Source organism: Anomalospiza imberbis, chromosome 6, assembly GCF_031753505.1.
Source record: "Anomalospiza imberbis isolate Cuckoo-Finch-1a 21T00152 chromosome 6, ASM3175350v1, whole genome shotgun sequence".
NCBI lineage: Eukaryota > Metazoa > Chordata > Aves > Passeriformes > Viduidae > Anomalospiza > Anomalospiza imberbis.
In genome coordinates, this window is record NC_089686.1 from 31,638,801 (window position 1) to 31,656,003 (window position 17,203).

The following is a 17,203-nucleotide window of genomic DNA, read 5'->3' on the forward strand; positions in this document are numbered from 1 at the left end:
GAATTGACTGGTGTTCTGTTTCTTTATTTCATAACAGATGTGTTGATATTTTGGAACTATGTGAACAAGAAGATTTGATGATGTTTCACTACCACACTTTAAAGCTCTATAGCTCAGTTAGTGCTCTAGGTAACACTAGAGTTGCTTATGCACTTTGTAGCCATGTAGATGTATCTCAGCTATTTTTTACAATAGATAATCAATACTTACCTGGACTTCTACGTTCTGGATTCTACGACTTGCTCATTAGTATTCACTTGGAGCATGCCAAGCAAGCCAAGCTCATGATGAGCAATGAATTTATCATTCCAGTTACAGATGAAACTCGAAATATTAAATTATATCCTGATGAAACAAAGAAGCATGGTTTACCTGGAGTAGGGCTTAGCACTTGTCTTAAACCAGCCTTCAATTTTTCTACTCCATGCTTTATTGCGACCAGCGAAGATCATCAGACATCCATCCCAGAGATACCCCTGGAGATACTTAAATCCAAGGCCATAAGTATGTTAACAGAGGCAGTGCAGTGCAGTGGGAGTCATATCCGAGACCCTGTTGGAGGACAGGTTGCATTCCAGTTCGTTCCTGTTCTTAAACTGATAGCAACACTGCTCGTAATGGGTGTTTTTGATGATGATGATGTGAAGCAGGTGTTACTCCTCATTGATCCCACTGTGTTTGGAGATCACAAGGAAGAAACAGAAGAGAGGACAGAGAAGGAAGAAGTGACACAAGTTGAAGAAAAAGCTGTAGAAGCTGGGGAGAAAGCAATCAAACAAACAAAAGCTCCTGCAAAGGGCTTGTTGCAGACAAGATTACCAGAATCTGTTAAGCTTCAGGTGACCATTTATTATAAATATGTTACTAATATTCTACTCTTGATGAAAAAAGGATTGTGCATTTGTCTGTTCTCTACTTAATAACATTTGAAATTCTGAAGGTCTTTAATTCCACTTTGCCTTAAAACCTCAAATTCATTAAAAAAAGTGATTATGATGCAGTTCTTTCTATATCTATGTACACTCAAATAGATTTGTGAATGCATAATTATTTCATAAAAACCAGAGGCCTAGACCAGGTTATCTTTAAAGGACCCTTCCAAGCCAAACTAGTGTGTGATTTCTACATATTTTGAGTACATGGAGTGAAAGACTGTGTGTGCAATATATTATCAATCAGATAATGAAGCTCCTATTTTGTATCCTTCACAATGTTGAAACAAAAATATGGTAAAATGCCTCTCATTTTTACAGTCTGATGCAGTGTATTGTATGTGCTCAAGTTCTTCCCCAGAGTTTGTAAAGCTGTTGAGATTGTCTATTTTCTCTACCCTAGATGTGTCATTTACTCAATTATTTTTGTGACTGTGAACTACAACACAGAGTGGAAGCAATTGTATCATTTGCAGACCGTTATGTATCAAAATTGCAGTATAACCAGAAATACAGGTACAATGAACTCATGCAAGCCTTGAACATGTCTGCTGCATTGACTGCCAAGAAGACTAAAGAATTTAGGTCTCCTCCTCAAGAGCAGGTAACATGAATAAAGAAAGAGATTGCATTAAAGATTAAAAAACCTCTTCATGATGACAAAATAGTGTCCTGACTTACTGGAGAACCAAAATGAGTTTCAAAATAAATTTATTCCATGCTACAAAATATTGAATGTCAGAATGTTGAAACTTTTGTGTTCTAGAACTTAAGCTATAAAGCAAATTTATAAATAGGTAAAGTATGGCTGTATACTAGAATATGTCCTAGGCTATTTCAGTGTTTTAACACTGTTTTAAATCCTTTGAAGATTAATATGTTGCTGAATTTTCAACTGGGAGAGGATTGTCCTTGTCCAGAGGAGATTCGGGAGGAACTATATGAATTTCATGATGATCTTCTAATTCACTGTGGTGAGTGGCAAGCTGTTGATACAAGTTTTGTCTGTCATTTTGGCACTTGACAGATCAGTTGAAAAATATATTAGCATGAGAGGTTTTTTTATTGGATGTGTTACTACCTATGAAGTGACTTTACTGACAAACTTCGGTGTATATTACAGAAATATGGGAAGCCTGTGCATAGTTCTAAGTTTCACTTTTAAATCTCTATTAAATATTATCTAATATTATTCTGTTTATATACCAGTTTTAGACTGGGGGGAAAAATAATCCAAACAAGAAGGTTGGCTTACCTTATGAGTACAAGCAGATAAAAGGTATAGAGGGAACACAATTGCTGCCAAGCTGAGCATCAGAAATTTAATTTTAAAAATCAGATGTGGACTTCTCTGCCTGCTTTAGCTTAGTTTCCTCTTGCATGCATAACTGTGAGAGACGGTCATTATAAAACACTCTTGCACTGCATATTACAGCTTGAATTGCCCCCACTCATTTAAATTGTGCAATTTTATGTGGGTTTTTTGATATCTATTTTTGTTAGTTTATTGAGTTTATTAAGATCTTAGTCTAATTCAGATAGTAATGAAATTATTAACATTTGTAGTCTGAGTCATCTAATTATTACTGTTCATTGCCAGCAATTATGCAGTTAAAACTGAAATAAACAAGCTTTTTCCATCTACCTACTTGGTAGATATATTCATAGTTACTCTTCCAGTCTGTTGCTTAGTTCTATGGTTTTTGGCATCCATCTTGTTCGAAAAGAAGGGGCCAATGTCATTACAGTGAGTTGACAGCATCTCAATCTCTTTTTCAGGAAGAGCATGATATTTCTAATGGTTCGTTTTTCCTTATTCACCTCCTTGCTTGAGGTCATTATCAAATGTTTACCAATACAGTATGATAAATCTTCCTTTGCTGGTTACCCCTAAAACCAGTGTTACCTGGTTCATGGAACTGTACTGTTTTAATGACCTATAATTAAGTTTCTGTTTTCTGTTTGGAGACATGGTGGCTCCTGTACCATTCTGTGCTTGTATTGTTAAGGCTTCTGATGTTATTTTGCACCACTATATCTGAGCACCCTTTTAGAATCTCCAGCAAACAGCAAGCTGTGATTTCATGATAAGTCAATTATAATTTTTCAACTACCTCAGCCTTAGTCTCAGCCAAAGATGAGTAGGGCTCTGGGTATCTAAGTTGTGCTCCATCAATTTACTTCTGAGGTTGTGGTACAAGACAGTATTAAAAGTCCTTGAAATCAAGATTTGTGTCTGTAAAGCAGAAATTTAGTTGGCTCAACATTATTTGGTTTTCACAATCCTCTGTTAATTGTTATTCATCATTGCTTCTAAGTGCTTACCAAAAACTGTTTGTTTAATTCCATAATTTTTCTTCCAAGTGTTAAAGTGAATAGTTATTATCATCCTATTTACTCCTCTTTCTCTCTGTTTTTTATTACATCTATCATAATAAATTATTACAGCCACCTCCATTATTCAGTCACTTAGCCCTTGATCTGACCTCTGGTTTCCAAAGGTAATGTCCGTTTGGCAACACAGAGTACTCTAAAACTCCAGGATGGAGATTATGAAAGCCCTGTAATTTACTTGGAAATGTCTTAACTCTACAATAAATTGATTTTAGTTTAAAATCTTGTGGCTGGTATGATCATTGAGTTAGTTTAGCTCCTGATCACTCTTCGTATTTCATGAAGCAAAACACTAGTTATTGTATACATTGAGATTTTTCTTTTTAGGGACGTACTTCTGTTATTTGTTGACTACATCGTAAACGTGTATTTTGAACGAGACTGCAAGATACAGAAAGCACTGTCTCATGATTAAAACAGTTTAAAGATCCTCTGGATTCTATGCAAAACCATATTCCTTACTTTGCACAGATTTATCAGAGGTGGTTGCTGTGGATAAATGCTCTTCTTTATCTGTGTCCTGACTTGGTCCTGAAAATCAGTACTAAGCAATCACAGCTGCAGATTAAATGAATAGGAGTTCTGCTTGGAATGTTTAATCAGCTTTTTAGTACTAAGTATACTTTGCCATCTAAGTGGAAAACTATGTATGCAATCAAATAATTAAAGGCTTCTTCATAATGAATATAAGCAAATAGTCACTCAGGCAGTCTTAATCCTAGCACGTTGTAACTGGGGATGGTTAATTTTGCTGGGAAAATAATGGTCCTCTATCATATTTTTTATGTGCAATTTCTTGCTTATAAAAATACCAAACAAATTTACAGCATATTTGGTAGCATCATATCAAACTAACAGTTAGCTGGGTTGAAACCATCACAGTGCACAGACCTCTGCCACTTGAAGGAAGCAATTAGACAGTAGCAACATGAGACAGTCAGCTTCTGAATGGATTGCAACTATAAGAGGGTACAGAATGAACAACTAATGATATGGAAGAGTAAATGAGACCCCATCTGGAGGAGTCACAATCCTCATCTAACCCAGTCCAACACAGTCCTAACTCATGATCCCAGTGCATTTCTTCCCATCCATTTCAGCTTCAGAGTTCCTCTCCCAGTGTCCTTCTCTTGTGTCCAGGGCCTAGGTTTTATTTCAGTGCCAGATATTTTCTTGCTTTAATATCCTTGTCTGCGTTCTCTTTGCTTTCATTGCTGGTTACATTTCCTGTTCTTACTTTTTCTCAGACTGACGCTATCCCTTTTTCATTCTTAACTTTTCATTTTGCCAAGCCAGTTTCACTTATCCCATTTCTTAAATTCCATATTTACTGTCCAATTTAAATTTTGACTTCCTTCATTCCCCCTCAGTGCCTTTGAATTTTATCACTTAGTCACTCCTAGTCATAATTTCCACTCCCCATATGTAGTTGCCAGCAGCAAAGTTTCTCCAACTTGATACCACATCTGTTCTATTTTCTTTCTTAATTAATTGTTTAGGACCAGTTTTAGCTACTGCAGTTTATCCTTTTCCCCTCAGCTTCAGGTTCTAGGTCTAGTATCCTGTCTGAAAAACTTTTCCTTTTCTCAATTTCTCTTTGACAAGCAAACTGCAAAAGCTTACATTTCAGCTTGGCACAATTTTTGATCTAAAGGGAGCCTGCTCAGTTGTTCCTTGCTTCTGCACATAACACGTGTTGTCTGATGATCACTAAGAGGTGTGAGAGACTGAATGGTTGTGAAGCAATGTAATGAACTGAACTGAATTAGACTGGCCATTTTACCGGGTATTAAACTACCTGGTAAAATGACATTGTTTCTACCTGGTAAAACTTAAACTACCTGGTAAAATGACATAAAATGACAATGTCTGTCTCATTGTATACATATTCATGAAAAGCATGTATTACTCACATAATGTCTGAAAGTCTGCCTTCTTACAGTTTTAAATTCAGTTAATATATTTGTTTATGGCTGCTAAATATCTCAACTGAAAAACTGTACTGTATTGTAGGATACAGCCATACACTTATTTCTTTAGCCTACATTCTGCAATATGAAACAAAGGATCACATATTTAATCAAATAATACCATGAGTCGTATTTTGTTTCTAACCAGTTTTATTTTATGCTAAGGTATTCCACTAGAAGAGGAGGAAGAGGAAGAAGAAGATTCCTCCTTGACTGGCAAACTCCGTTCATTAATGTACAAAATCAAAGGTCCACCAAAAGCAGAAAAATTGGAGCCTAAGGAAGAAGAAGAGAAAGCTCCTAGTAAGTTTTCTTTCCATATAAATACTTTAATGATGCAAGTGGTAAAGTTTTACACAGTCAACAGGGGTGTATTTTCTAATAAAATTTTACAAGGGATTGAAGAAGGAGACTACTTCTTTAAGTTTCTTCTGCCTCTTAGATCTATCATTCTGCATACAGAACACCTCAGATGCATTTTTAAACAAAAAATGAAAATGAGTGGAAGATTTTTGGATCCAGATCATTAACTCTGGGGTTGAAAATTTCCATATTCTTTATAAAAAACTGTGAAAGGCTAATTATGGCACAATAATCTAGACTCAAACATTCTAAACTTGGGAAGATCTAATTTTTTATGGGTTTTTTTAATGTAAAAATTCTTCTTTAGAGCTTATCTCCATTTCCTTCTAATACCTTTTTTATTACCTTTTCAAATAAATGCAAATACAGACAAGCACATAACCCCCCCAAAATACGTGTAATCACAAACTTATTCTGAGCATTATTCCTGTACTTATCCATTCCCATACCCTCTTCCATAAGATGCAAGGGGTGCTCATGGTCAGTATAGGTGAGAATGGTTCTGTGCTTGCAATTCCTCAGCTATTTGCATAAGATTTCAGTTGAGCGTCTTTGAACAGCTCACCTGATTCTCACTGCCACTGTGCTCACATGCCACATGAGAATTCACCCCACTGAGAGTGATGTGTGATATGAATCTCACAAACTTTGTCTTTGCTGTGATACGAGTTTTCAGTCCTTGGTAGTGACTAGGGATGGTAAGGAATAAGCAAGGCAAAAAGCCAAATTCCTCCAGGTCTTCCTTTAGGACATGTTTTTGCTGAGGTTTCTTCTTGCCTTTCTGAATCAAGATTGGGTTTCTAGCTCTAAATTTCTGTAACACCATACAGATGTCATGTGCAGGATTCTCCAAGTGACTTCAGGTTGGTCAAACAATAACAGTTACTTCTCTTTTTTTTTTCCAATTTGCTCAGTTTGGCAATAGGCCCCTGTACAAATGTGGAATGGTTAATTTATTTCAGGCTCAATAGTTAAAATCAAGAGCTGTGTTGAGATTAGGCAGCAAAGTTATTTTATAACTCATGATACTTCTTACATGATCTGCTTGCTCTGGAAAGCACCTTAGAGTGTTTGTCCGGGTCTGAAAGCATATTTTGGTCTGTTAAGATTGTTACTGTGTTTTAAGTACATTAAATCTTGTAACAATCTGATCTGCTGCATGAAACAGGGCTTCATTCTCCAGTGACTCATCTGTTAGCATCTGCTTTCTCTTTAATGGTAGCAGGACCTACTCAGTATCTGGTAGTATCATTTCTTCACCAGGTTTCATATGCATTCTATTGTCATGAGTCAGGAAGTATTCACTCCAAAAGCCTCAGGGCACATGGTGTTTGGTCCTTGGAACAGAGCAGTTCACTTATTTAATGTACCAGAGCATGATGAAAAATAATATAAATGTATTATATTGTATACTTGACTGTAGCTGGACACTCTGAGGTTTTTAGTCCATGTGTGCACTTCCCCTTTATGCATCAGGAAATTTGGAATTCAGAGATCAAAGGAAATGGATGTCAGAGGTACCCCCAGTACTCTTACGTGCATGAAGAGGTGTGGTGATGTGCATGATGTGTGCCTATTTCCAAGGTTAAAATCTCTGGCCTTGAGAGTCTTGGCTTTGGTCATACATATTCAGTGTAAATATTCATAAGAAGGAACTATTCACTACAAATAAATCTTCCTTTACTTTAAACTTACATTCATTTCTTATCACAAATGAGCTTTTACCCAAGTGAAGAATGCCAGCAATTTCAACCTAGCATGATGAATCAGTACATTTTGTATTTAAAAACAATTAGAACTCTGAAAACAAACACATTGAGGTAAAAAAAATAGTGTTAATAATGATTATAGGACTTTTCTAACTATCAAGTAAAAACTGATATAAGCCATAACATGACACCAAGAGTAGGGCTATCTCTGTGAAGTACTGAATTTGTTCCCACGTGTTAAAGCCTAATTATGGAACAGAACCTCAGAATTAATGATGGGTTTGCATAAATGCAATATTAAATAAGCTAAGAAAGAACTGTTAAGAAGTGAAAGAATAGTGTAGACACCCCAATGGATCTACACTATCTATAAACACTTAATGATGGAAAGTGGGAGGGAGCTGTTCTTGCCATTGGAAGAACTTTGGGAAAGTCAAGGGCTGTGTTTACTGGTGATAGAAGAAAGCAATTTGCATTGTTTTAAGAGGTAGGGTGGTTATTCCTCTTCTGCTTGATATCAAGCATGAACATTTGTTGGAACAAGGACTGAAACATGTGTCTAGTTTTCAGGTAAATTCCCTAAACTTTGGGCTCAGCAAAACTGTTTTCGGCATCACTGAATTTGCAATGTCTACAATACAAGTGCTTCAAGCAATATTTATTCTGTAGTTCCAAACAATACAATGTTTTTAGAAAGTGCATTACCAAGAGACAGTGACTTGATATAGAAATACAGAATAAATTAAAAGTCTAAATGCAACATTGAATTTACAAGGATGATTCTTAATATCTTAAAAATCAAAATCAGCATAAAGGTTTTCATTGTCAACAGCGTGGACTTGAACCCTAAGTAGATGTTTATTGTTTTCTATCTCTCAAGAACATTACACTTAGCTAGAAAGATCTTAAAGTTGCATTTCCAATTTAAAAACCCTGTTCAGTCTGCTTGTGGTTTTTTACAGCCTCTTTGTTGTCTGCTCTTACATATTTTACTATGATACATGTTTTTTATATTTTCTGTTGGAATAGCTAGTAACATGTAATGTATTTTGCTTTTAGCTACACTGAAAGAACTCATATCTCAGACAATGGTGCGCTGGTCCCAGGAAGATCAGATCCAAGATCCTGAATTAGTTCGGATTATGTACAGCCTCCTTCGTAGGCAGTATGACAGCATTGGGGAGCTCCTGCAAGCCCTGAGGAAAGCATACACCATTAGTGCTGCCTCTGTGAAGGACACCATTAATCTGCTTGCAGCACTGGGCCAGATTCGCTCACTTCTCAGTGTGAGGATGGGAAAAGAGGAGGAATTGCTAATGATTAATGGATTAGGGTATGGAATCAATAGAATTTTGTTTTTAAGTTGGTGTGAAGCTTTTTTTATCTTAGTAAATCCTGTAACTTTTGTTCCTAAATGAAAATTAATGCTGTACTGAAGCGTAAATATGTACCAGATTTACACCTTCACATATATTTCTAAGGTGATGCCAACTGATCACCGTAACAGTATTAAAAGGGTCAAAGCTTCTGTGAACTAAGGTATTATCTAAACAAAATTGACTCCTTTTACTATAGTTAAGCCTGATGGTTAAACCCTAATCAAAGTGCAGCTCTGGAGAAAAAGATCACTAAAATTTTTGCTGATGTCTACCCATACTGCATTTTTCTCAAACTTAAAGCCCATTTTGTAGTTCATGTATGAGTGGATAAACTTTCTGGTGTCTTTTCAATTGGAAATTCAAAAGAAATTTCCTTTATATAGCACCAGATGATGTGTGAATATTTTCTGCATCTTTGCTATAAAATTGCCTCTGTTGAGCTGTGTTATTGTGGTGCATTCTTGCATGTTTGTTATTCCTCTTGTGTGACTAAATGCTGGTTGGGCCATTTAATGTTGTAAGGAAAAAAAGTCACAGAAAATAAATTACTACAATTAAAATGGTGCATTTAGAGAGAAAATTATAGTATTGTTACCTGAGAACTATATTTACTTGTCTTTCTTCAGGAATATTTTAAAAATTCTCTACTTTACAACAAATGCAAGAAAGTTCCATTATTCCTACTATTTCAATGTAAAATTTATACAAAATTTTATACAATTTTTTTGTATAAATTGCAAAGATCAATCTCTTTATTTGAATTGATCTATTCATGACAATGACTCATTAGGCAGTGTGCAACAGTATTACCCAATTTGTCCTTGATGCTAAGTTTGTAAATTTGCTGAGAATTATATGAGGGATTAAGGATAAATTTTGCCTAAACATGGTATGCATATAAACACCTTCCAAGAGGTGCTGTATTGAGACTCATCCATTCTCAGTTTTCTGTATTGCTTTAAAGCAGGCATGATTCATGTTATTTGCCATGTGTTTTTAACAGGTTGTCCTAAAATTTTAGAAATCCCTGGATTCTGTTGAAATCCAGTCCCTGGATTATTTTGAAACACATAAATTGTCTTCTGGATTATGGAACCAATGCATCAGATTCTAGAAAATGTTGAGACAATAGTGGACAGAATGAAAAAGTTAAAATAGTCCTTCATAATGGGCCTGTATGCTACTTGTGACAGAATTTGAAAATATGGATGAAATACACATAGCAGATAACATTAAATACTAAGTCTATTGTCTTTACTTTGTGAACTGAGGAAATTAAGAGGTTACTGCAGAAATATGATTGATTAGATTTCGTTTTCTTGATCTCTGTTCTCAACTTAAACCCTAACAAAACATATTCTTTTCCACTTAGATCATCTCAGATTTTTTTTTTTTTTTAATTTAAACAGAACAGATGGTAGGAGCAATTTAGAGAATAATTGTCTCAAAATAATTTGGAGGTTAATATTCTTCGTAAGAAGAATCTATGAGGATTAGAGGAATGACAGCATATTGAATTGTGAAACATTTTGTTCGCAGATGCTTTTGTATTATGCTGAATTCTAAGAATTTTAAATGATGTTAATACAATGAATGCATACTTCTGAAATCTCAATGCTTTGACTTAAATTAATTTGAGGTCTCTTAAAAACAAATTGTCTTTTCTTCTCTTTTAGGGATATAATGAACAACAAGGTGTTTTATCAGCATCCTAACTTAATGAGAGTCTTGGGCATGCATGAGACCGTTATGGATGTGATGGTAAATGTGCTTGGAGGAGATAAATCTCAGGTAATTTCACCACAATTTGTTATGTGTTTTGCATTTTGAACTTTCCCAAAAATATATTAGGATGTCTAAGAAGTGAACAAAAATATATCCCATGTAAGCTAGATTTTGCTTGTCCAAATTAAAGCATTCATTAATGAAAAAAGTAGAATCTTTTTTATTTTACTAGAGGGAGAAGCCCAGTAGCCTAGCCTTGATTTTTAAAACCTGAGATGTTTTCTTAGGTGTTTCATTTTTCTTTTAATAGGATTGTAAAATGTTTTGTTATTAAATATATACTTGAACTGCATTTATTGGAGATGTAGCTCTGATGGGAAAATTTACCTCTTCATCTTAAATGAAGTGTTACTACCAATAAATTATAACAAGAGACTAAACTCAGCTTATATTTTAATGCTCAAATCCATGTATTTGAATTGAGCAAAAATTTTTTTGCAGTGTTGTGTTCTCCCTATTCTCTGTGCTATGTTGGAATATATATACATGCTATTTTAAAGGCAGAGTGGCATAAATTTTGAGAAGCCTAACAGAAAATTTTCACTCCTGAAGAAAGTGAGAAGTGAAGCATGCATATTTTCTTTCTTCTCTTTGCTCATGCCTGATGTTTTTATCCTATTGGCTTCCACCCCAAAAAGAGAGGTCTCCTCTGATCCCAGTATTCCTTCTCTAACATCTTTTTGCCTGGCCACTCATTTTTCTTATGTATTTGGAACAATTTTCAGCCCAATATTCTACCTTTTGCTTATCTTTTCTCTGTCTTCCAATTTTTCATAACTTGATTAGCTTCTATGTGCAGCTGCACCACTCTGTCTCTTTAATCATATTGCTCATATAATTCAAGTGCTTATACATTGAATCTACCTACAGCATTGCAGTTTTACAAAGTATTCGCATACCAGTTTTAGTATTTCTGTTGCATTTCAAGGCAAGCTACAGTTAATTAGAAATTATTATTACTTTGCTAATTTATAGGTACTACAACATCCTAGTTTTGCTACAACTTGTACGTAGAGCCAAAGGTGATAAACAAACCCCTGAAACCCAAAACAATAACAACCCCCAATGCCTTCTAATTTTATTAAAAATATTTTCCTAGAAAATTTTAATAACACAGATCTACAAAAATGCCTTACAGAAATTACCATGATATCCTTCAAAGGAAATGCAGACTTAGAAGACTGCTTAGTAACCTGGTGTTGTGCCATTAAATGTGCCTGGCCACCCAAAATAACCTATTTTATGTCTCTGTCTTTATGAATTGGATGTAGACAGTAGGTACCTCATGAATATTTCTTTCTGTTCAGTGTTGTAGCTTCAAGAGATATAATGAGCAATCATGAAATGCAGTCTGTGGCTTAGGGATTGGGCATTTTTCTAGGTTGTGTCAGCAGATTGTTTAAGCTAGATTTCCAACTTCTTGGAATAAATGGTTAATCATGAGGTTGTATTGAGACATATACTATCTCTGAAGAAATGGTGGGAATGTTAAAACTTTCTGTTCAAACTGGTATGCCACATATAGTTCTCTGAAAAATGGTTTTTCAACACTTCATGGCCTAATGAATGTGAAAGTTAAAAGGAAATGTGGGTCTTTTCTTAAGTTAGAACCAAAGTAACTGTCAGTTGCTTATCACCTTGGTAACTTCACTATACTTTCCTTGTGAGGAGTGCAGGAAGAAGAACTGGAACAGATTGGTAATTAACATATTTCACTGCTTTGTCAACTTTCCTCTTCAGCAGATCGCTTTTCCTAAGATGGTGGCAAGTTGCTGTCGGTTCCTGTGCTACTTCTGTCGCATTAGCCGTCAAAACCAAAAGGCCATGTTTGAGCATCTCAGCTACTTACTGGAAAACAGCAGTGTTGGACTGGGTATGCCATGTAGCTGCAACACCTAAAAGCAAGAGTAGGAGCAACTGTGATATCACAAGACTGGTGTCTAATTTGTATAGCAGGCTGAAATATGCTTAACCCACCTTGTGGTTTCACCTTTAATTCTTTTTCCTTTTTATTCCACTTTTGTTTCATGCTAATGTTTCTATGAATTGTGTTAGGAACAGAATAATCTGAATCTGTGTTTTAGAACACCTTGAAAAAAATAGCATTAAACACATGGTTTGACATTTTTCCGTTCAAAATAGTTGTGGTTTGAAATCTAAGATTAAATTGACTCCTTATGGTGCTTGCCTGTTTCATCTGGTTTAAATTTCCTTGCATCTACAGTTTAGGCTAGTGAAGTAATTTTCATATTTTTCATTTGAACACTGACAATGTTTCTGTGTTTTTTAATACATGTGCATTAGATTTTGTAACACAAGGAAAAACTTTTTGGCCAGATAGATGGCTATAATAATAAGATATGTCAAGGCAAGATAGCATGTGATTTCACAGTGATTTAGATCTTCATGCATGCATTTGGCCATAATAAACACAGAAAATTGGAAAAGATTAAAGAACAAAACCAGGTAATTAAAGATTGAAATGTCTCTTTTTGCTAAAGATAGGCGTGTTTTAAAATCTTGACTTGATAAGGCTGTGCAGAATTCCGTAGTTAATATGGTGGTTTCCTAAGGAAATAGTATTGCTGAGATTTGCTATATTGTTAATACTGATTTTTTTTTTCATCTGTACTTAAAATCACTGTGTTTGAGTATGCTTACAGATATAGATGTGAAGTCAGAATAAAATTTCGGCACTTCCATATTATTAAAAACAGTTGACTGTGTTCTTGGATGAAAAACTGCCCTAAAATGTACTACGAATATATTTGTGTTCTAGATTCCAGCGTGATTGCTGCCCTCTGCTGCATTAATGTGATTACTACAAATGCCATTTAATTATTATGTATTAACATTTTTCTGCAGCATTTCCTTCAATGAGGGGTTCGACACCACTCGATGTGGCAGCAGCCTCTGTGATGGACAACAACGAGCTTGCACTTGCATTGGAGGAGCCAGATCTTGATAAGGTGGCCACTCTGACCTATTTCCCCATTTATTAAGTGGTGTACTTGTGCTAAAAGGGTTAAAAAGGGCAAGCTTGATATTAGTAGTTTTTGAATATGTTGTCCTCAGAAATACCTGTTCTAAGTACGTGTTGTTTCAAGGTAATGTTGACTGAGCAGTATTTTCCCTGATTTTGCTTTATGCTTATTGGGAGTCAGAGCAGAAGAGATTTATTTCTGTCTTCTGCATACTTTCACTATTGTTATTGGGTAGAAAGGATGACAAGAAAAAAGATATGAAACAGGAACATCAAGAAGTGTTGTTTGGGGAGGAAAAAATTGAGAATTAAGAGGAGAATGTTAGAAAAAGGACACAGGTCTTGTGGCTTAAATCATAGAGATTTGTGGGGATGGAGGTTAGAGCTGAGAGGATGGAAGGACAGATATTTCAAGATGAAAGGTAAAACAGGATTTTAAGGGTAGGGTCAATGGGAAACTGAATCTGGAATTCAGGTCATTGGCAATTGTTAGGAATGAAGGCAAATGTGAGGAGAGACAGGATGAGCTGGAAAATGTGGTAAAATGTAAAAAATAGCATGGAATTTATTTGTATATCATAGGAGGAAAACAGATTTAGAAATGGAAGTGCACAGTCAGAAGGGGAGGACAGCTTGTAAAGGAAGATAGACATGCTAGCAGAGCATTGTGGTACCAGAAAACAGAAAGCAGGGTTTAATATAAATGGAGAGAGTAGTTAAACACCTAAATGATAGCATAGCATAGGTAAAATCTCTGTGCAGGATGACAGGATCCTGTGATGACAGTGGAACTCGTGGGACTTTTTGTGATTAGTACATGGTGTGGGAGAGGAAAAGCTGTGATATTGAAATAAATGGGCATATTACAGTGATAGCTGGGGGAAGACAGGCAAGAATATGAATGGAAAGGGTGTGAGACAGCACAGCAATATACTTACTAGGCAATATGCTGTTGAGAAGAATTAGCAATTCTCTATCACCTGCAAAATTGCTGAGTGTATTCTGTCCTGTCATTAATAAAAAATTGAAGGGTATTGATATCAATCCTTGGAATACAACACTAGTGACTGGAACACTACCGGTGACTCTCTTATATTTTCATGGAAACTACTGTAGAGGAAGTCACTTAAAGTAAATTTCATTAATGACCACATTTCTCATTTACTGATTGCTTACCTTGAAATACTTGGCACTTTTCTTACTGAAATACTTGGCACTGTACAAATCCTGAATGTTCAAACAGTAACAGACATCAGCTGTACCATGAGCAGTATTTTATGCTGAAAAAATCAGGCTGTATGTGCCTCAGACTGGGCTTCTCAAATTCATTAGTCATTTTAGCTGTAAGAATCATAAGGCATTGGCTTCAATCTATTACCTTTGGTGAGACAATAACTTTATCTAGTGTAATATGTGGAGGTTATTCAGTAAACAAATCTGTATACTAAATAACTAGGAAAAAATGAATACTATCTGGATATTATTTAATGGATGTGACACACCCCCTATTCACAGAGTGATACAGCATTTCTATGTGACTACAATTTATACCGTAAAAACTGTGTGCTAAGCAAATGAATTACACGTAGACAACTTCACTTTTGAACTTTTGCCATTATAAATTTAGATTCTGTTGCACATAGGCAAAGCCGTATAAAATAAGGGCCTTGTTACCCATGTAAAATCATGGCTCAGGCCTGCTACTTTGGCTAAGTAGAAAAGGACTATGGGAAAGTGACTCAGCTGAATTGGAGGTAGAAAAACAAATTCTATAACCATTACATGCTCACATCGTGGTGTATGGCGGTTGGTTGGATTTTGTTTGTTATGATTTAAAACTGTGCAATGATAATGGGCTACCTGCTTAAAAAGGCCTGGTTTTTGCAATAAAGCAGCTCTCCTTTGCACCTGCCTGGGGACTCTGCATCACTTTGTTTCGTAGAAAACTCTTTCTACTGCAAATGTGTGACAGTGTGGATGGTTGAGGATTTCACAAGAAATGTATCCCATACTGTAGTAAACTGAATAGATTATATGGCTTGGTGGTAACATTGTAAAATCTTAGAAGAGATTTATTCTACTGGTGCTCTCAAATTTTTTTATGAGCTGCATCTCTAGACCCCTGCAAGTATGTATTCACTTATATCTTCTGAATAAATGCTTGAAAGCTATCAAGTCCTGTTGGGAATTATATACTTTTTCCTCAGAGTGCTCTGAGTAACTTCCTTACTTCGTACTGCCACAAGCAAGTTTCCACATCAACCCATTTTTCCACTGTTGCAGCCTTTTGGAGGCAATTTGTATACTGTATTAGCTGACATATAATTCTTCCTAAATTCATAACTTTTTTCCTCCTAGGATACTGGATAGTGACTAAGTATAATCTCTTCATCTATCTCCCTTTTGCTATCTATTTTGGCTGCCCGCCATTTTAAGAAATTATAATCTGTATCTTTTTTTACAAGTTCATGGAAGATTCTTCATGGTCATTACCTATTTCAAGTGCTATAACCATGCTCATGTGTTGTCTTTTGCACAAACATATGATTTTTTATTTTATTTGAAATGCACAGTTGTCTACAAATTTCCTTTTAGATGAATGAGGAAATTATTCTGTAAATATTTCTGAAATGCAGTTTAATATAATTAAAGAAATTAATCATAATTTCTCAAAGGTTTCCCTTAAAGATACTCTTGATAAGAAATGTTGCGTCAGAAATTTTTGTAATTCCAAGATCTTTTAGTCTTTCTGTTTTCAGACTCTTAAAACTGTTCATTGATATTTATCATTCTTCTGAAAAAATGTGATGGTTTTCATATCCATTAAAATTAGAATTACACTATATAAACTTTTGATCCAATCTTTATTTTGCTATTGTAGCAAATAAACAATATATGTTTATTGATCTGATTTTAAAGCTGTTCAGTATTTTAGTTGTCGTGTATGTACTGTCAAAAAGATATGGATTATACAAGACTTTATTCTATTTTTCACATTCCATTATATTTTTGTATCATCATATAATTAGGTAACTTCAGAAACAAAGAGTGCTAGACTTTTTTCTTTAAAAAAAACCCTATGACTGATAAAATAATGACCTATGTTGTTGGAGCCTTAGGATAATTGCCTAGAATATAAAAAATCTTGGAAAAAAAATACTGTGCTCATTCTGGTTTATAGCTATTTTTAGAAACATATTTCTAAGCCTATGAATAAATTCTTATTTCTGTACTGCAGGTTGTTACTTACCTGGCGGGTTGTGGCCTGCAGAGCTGTCCAGTATTGCTGGCTAAAGGATATCCAGACATTGGATGGAACCCAATAGAGGGCGAACGTTACCTGTCATTCTTACGATTTGCAGTTTTTGCTAACAGTAAGTCTAATTTCTTGGCATCCAGATTCCATCAAAAGGTTTCTTTTAAATTAATTTCCTCACCATCAAAATATGTTAAGTCTGAAGAAAGGTTAATAAATACTCTTCTCATTACAAACACAAGACTATTGGTGTATGCTTATTATTGTAATTATTTTTTTGAATCCTCATAGTTAGCTGTATTTTTTTTCTTAATTTTATTTCAAATCACATAATTGAGTAGATTAACCTGTAGCCATGGTAGCGAATTATGTTAGGAATTCCTTGGCACAGGAAGACCAGGAATGGGGGTTACATGAATACATTCCTGCCAC

General features: G+C 35.1%; 1 protein-coding gene across 9 annotated transcripts in view; it reads left to right on the forward strand.

The window, feature by feature from the left end:
• RYR3 (ryanodine receptor 3) overlaps positions 1–17,203 on the forward strand; it is a 198,371-nt gene that overhangs the window by 99,906 nt on the left and 81,262 nt on the right. For 7 of the 9 annotated variants that reach the window (XM_068193076.1, XM_068193075.1, XM_068193079.1 and 4 more), the window contains exons 35-43: positions 38–839; positions 1,336–1,536; positions 1,804–1,906; positions 5,462–5,599; positions 8,428–8,701; positions 10,424–10,538; positions 12,273–12,405; positions 13,398–13,501; positions 16,754–16,889. In XM_068193076.1, coding sequence (XP_068049177.1) covers positions 38–839; positions 1,336–1,536; positions 1,804–1,906; positions 5,462–5,599; positions 8,428–8,701; positions 10,424–10,538; positions 12,273–12,405; positions 13,398–13,501; positions 16,754–16,889 — 2,006 coding nt within the window. The remainder of the gene's footprint in view (positions 1–37; positions 840–1,335; positions 1,537–1,803; positions 1,907–5,461; positions 5,600–8,427; positions 8,702–10,423; positions 10,539–12,272; positions 12,406–13,397; positions 13,502–16,753; positions 16,890–17,203) is intronic. The other 2 variants (XM_068193073.1, XM_068193082.1) reach the window with 1 other exon arrangement.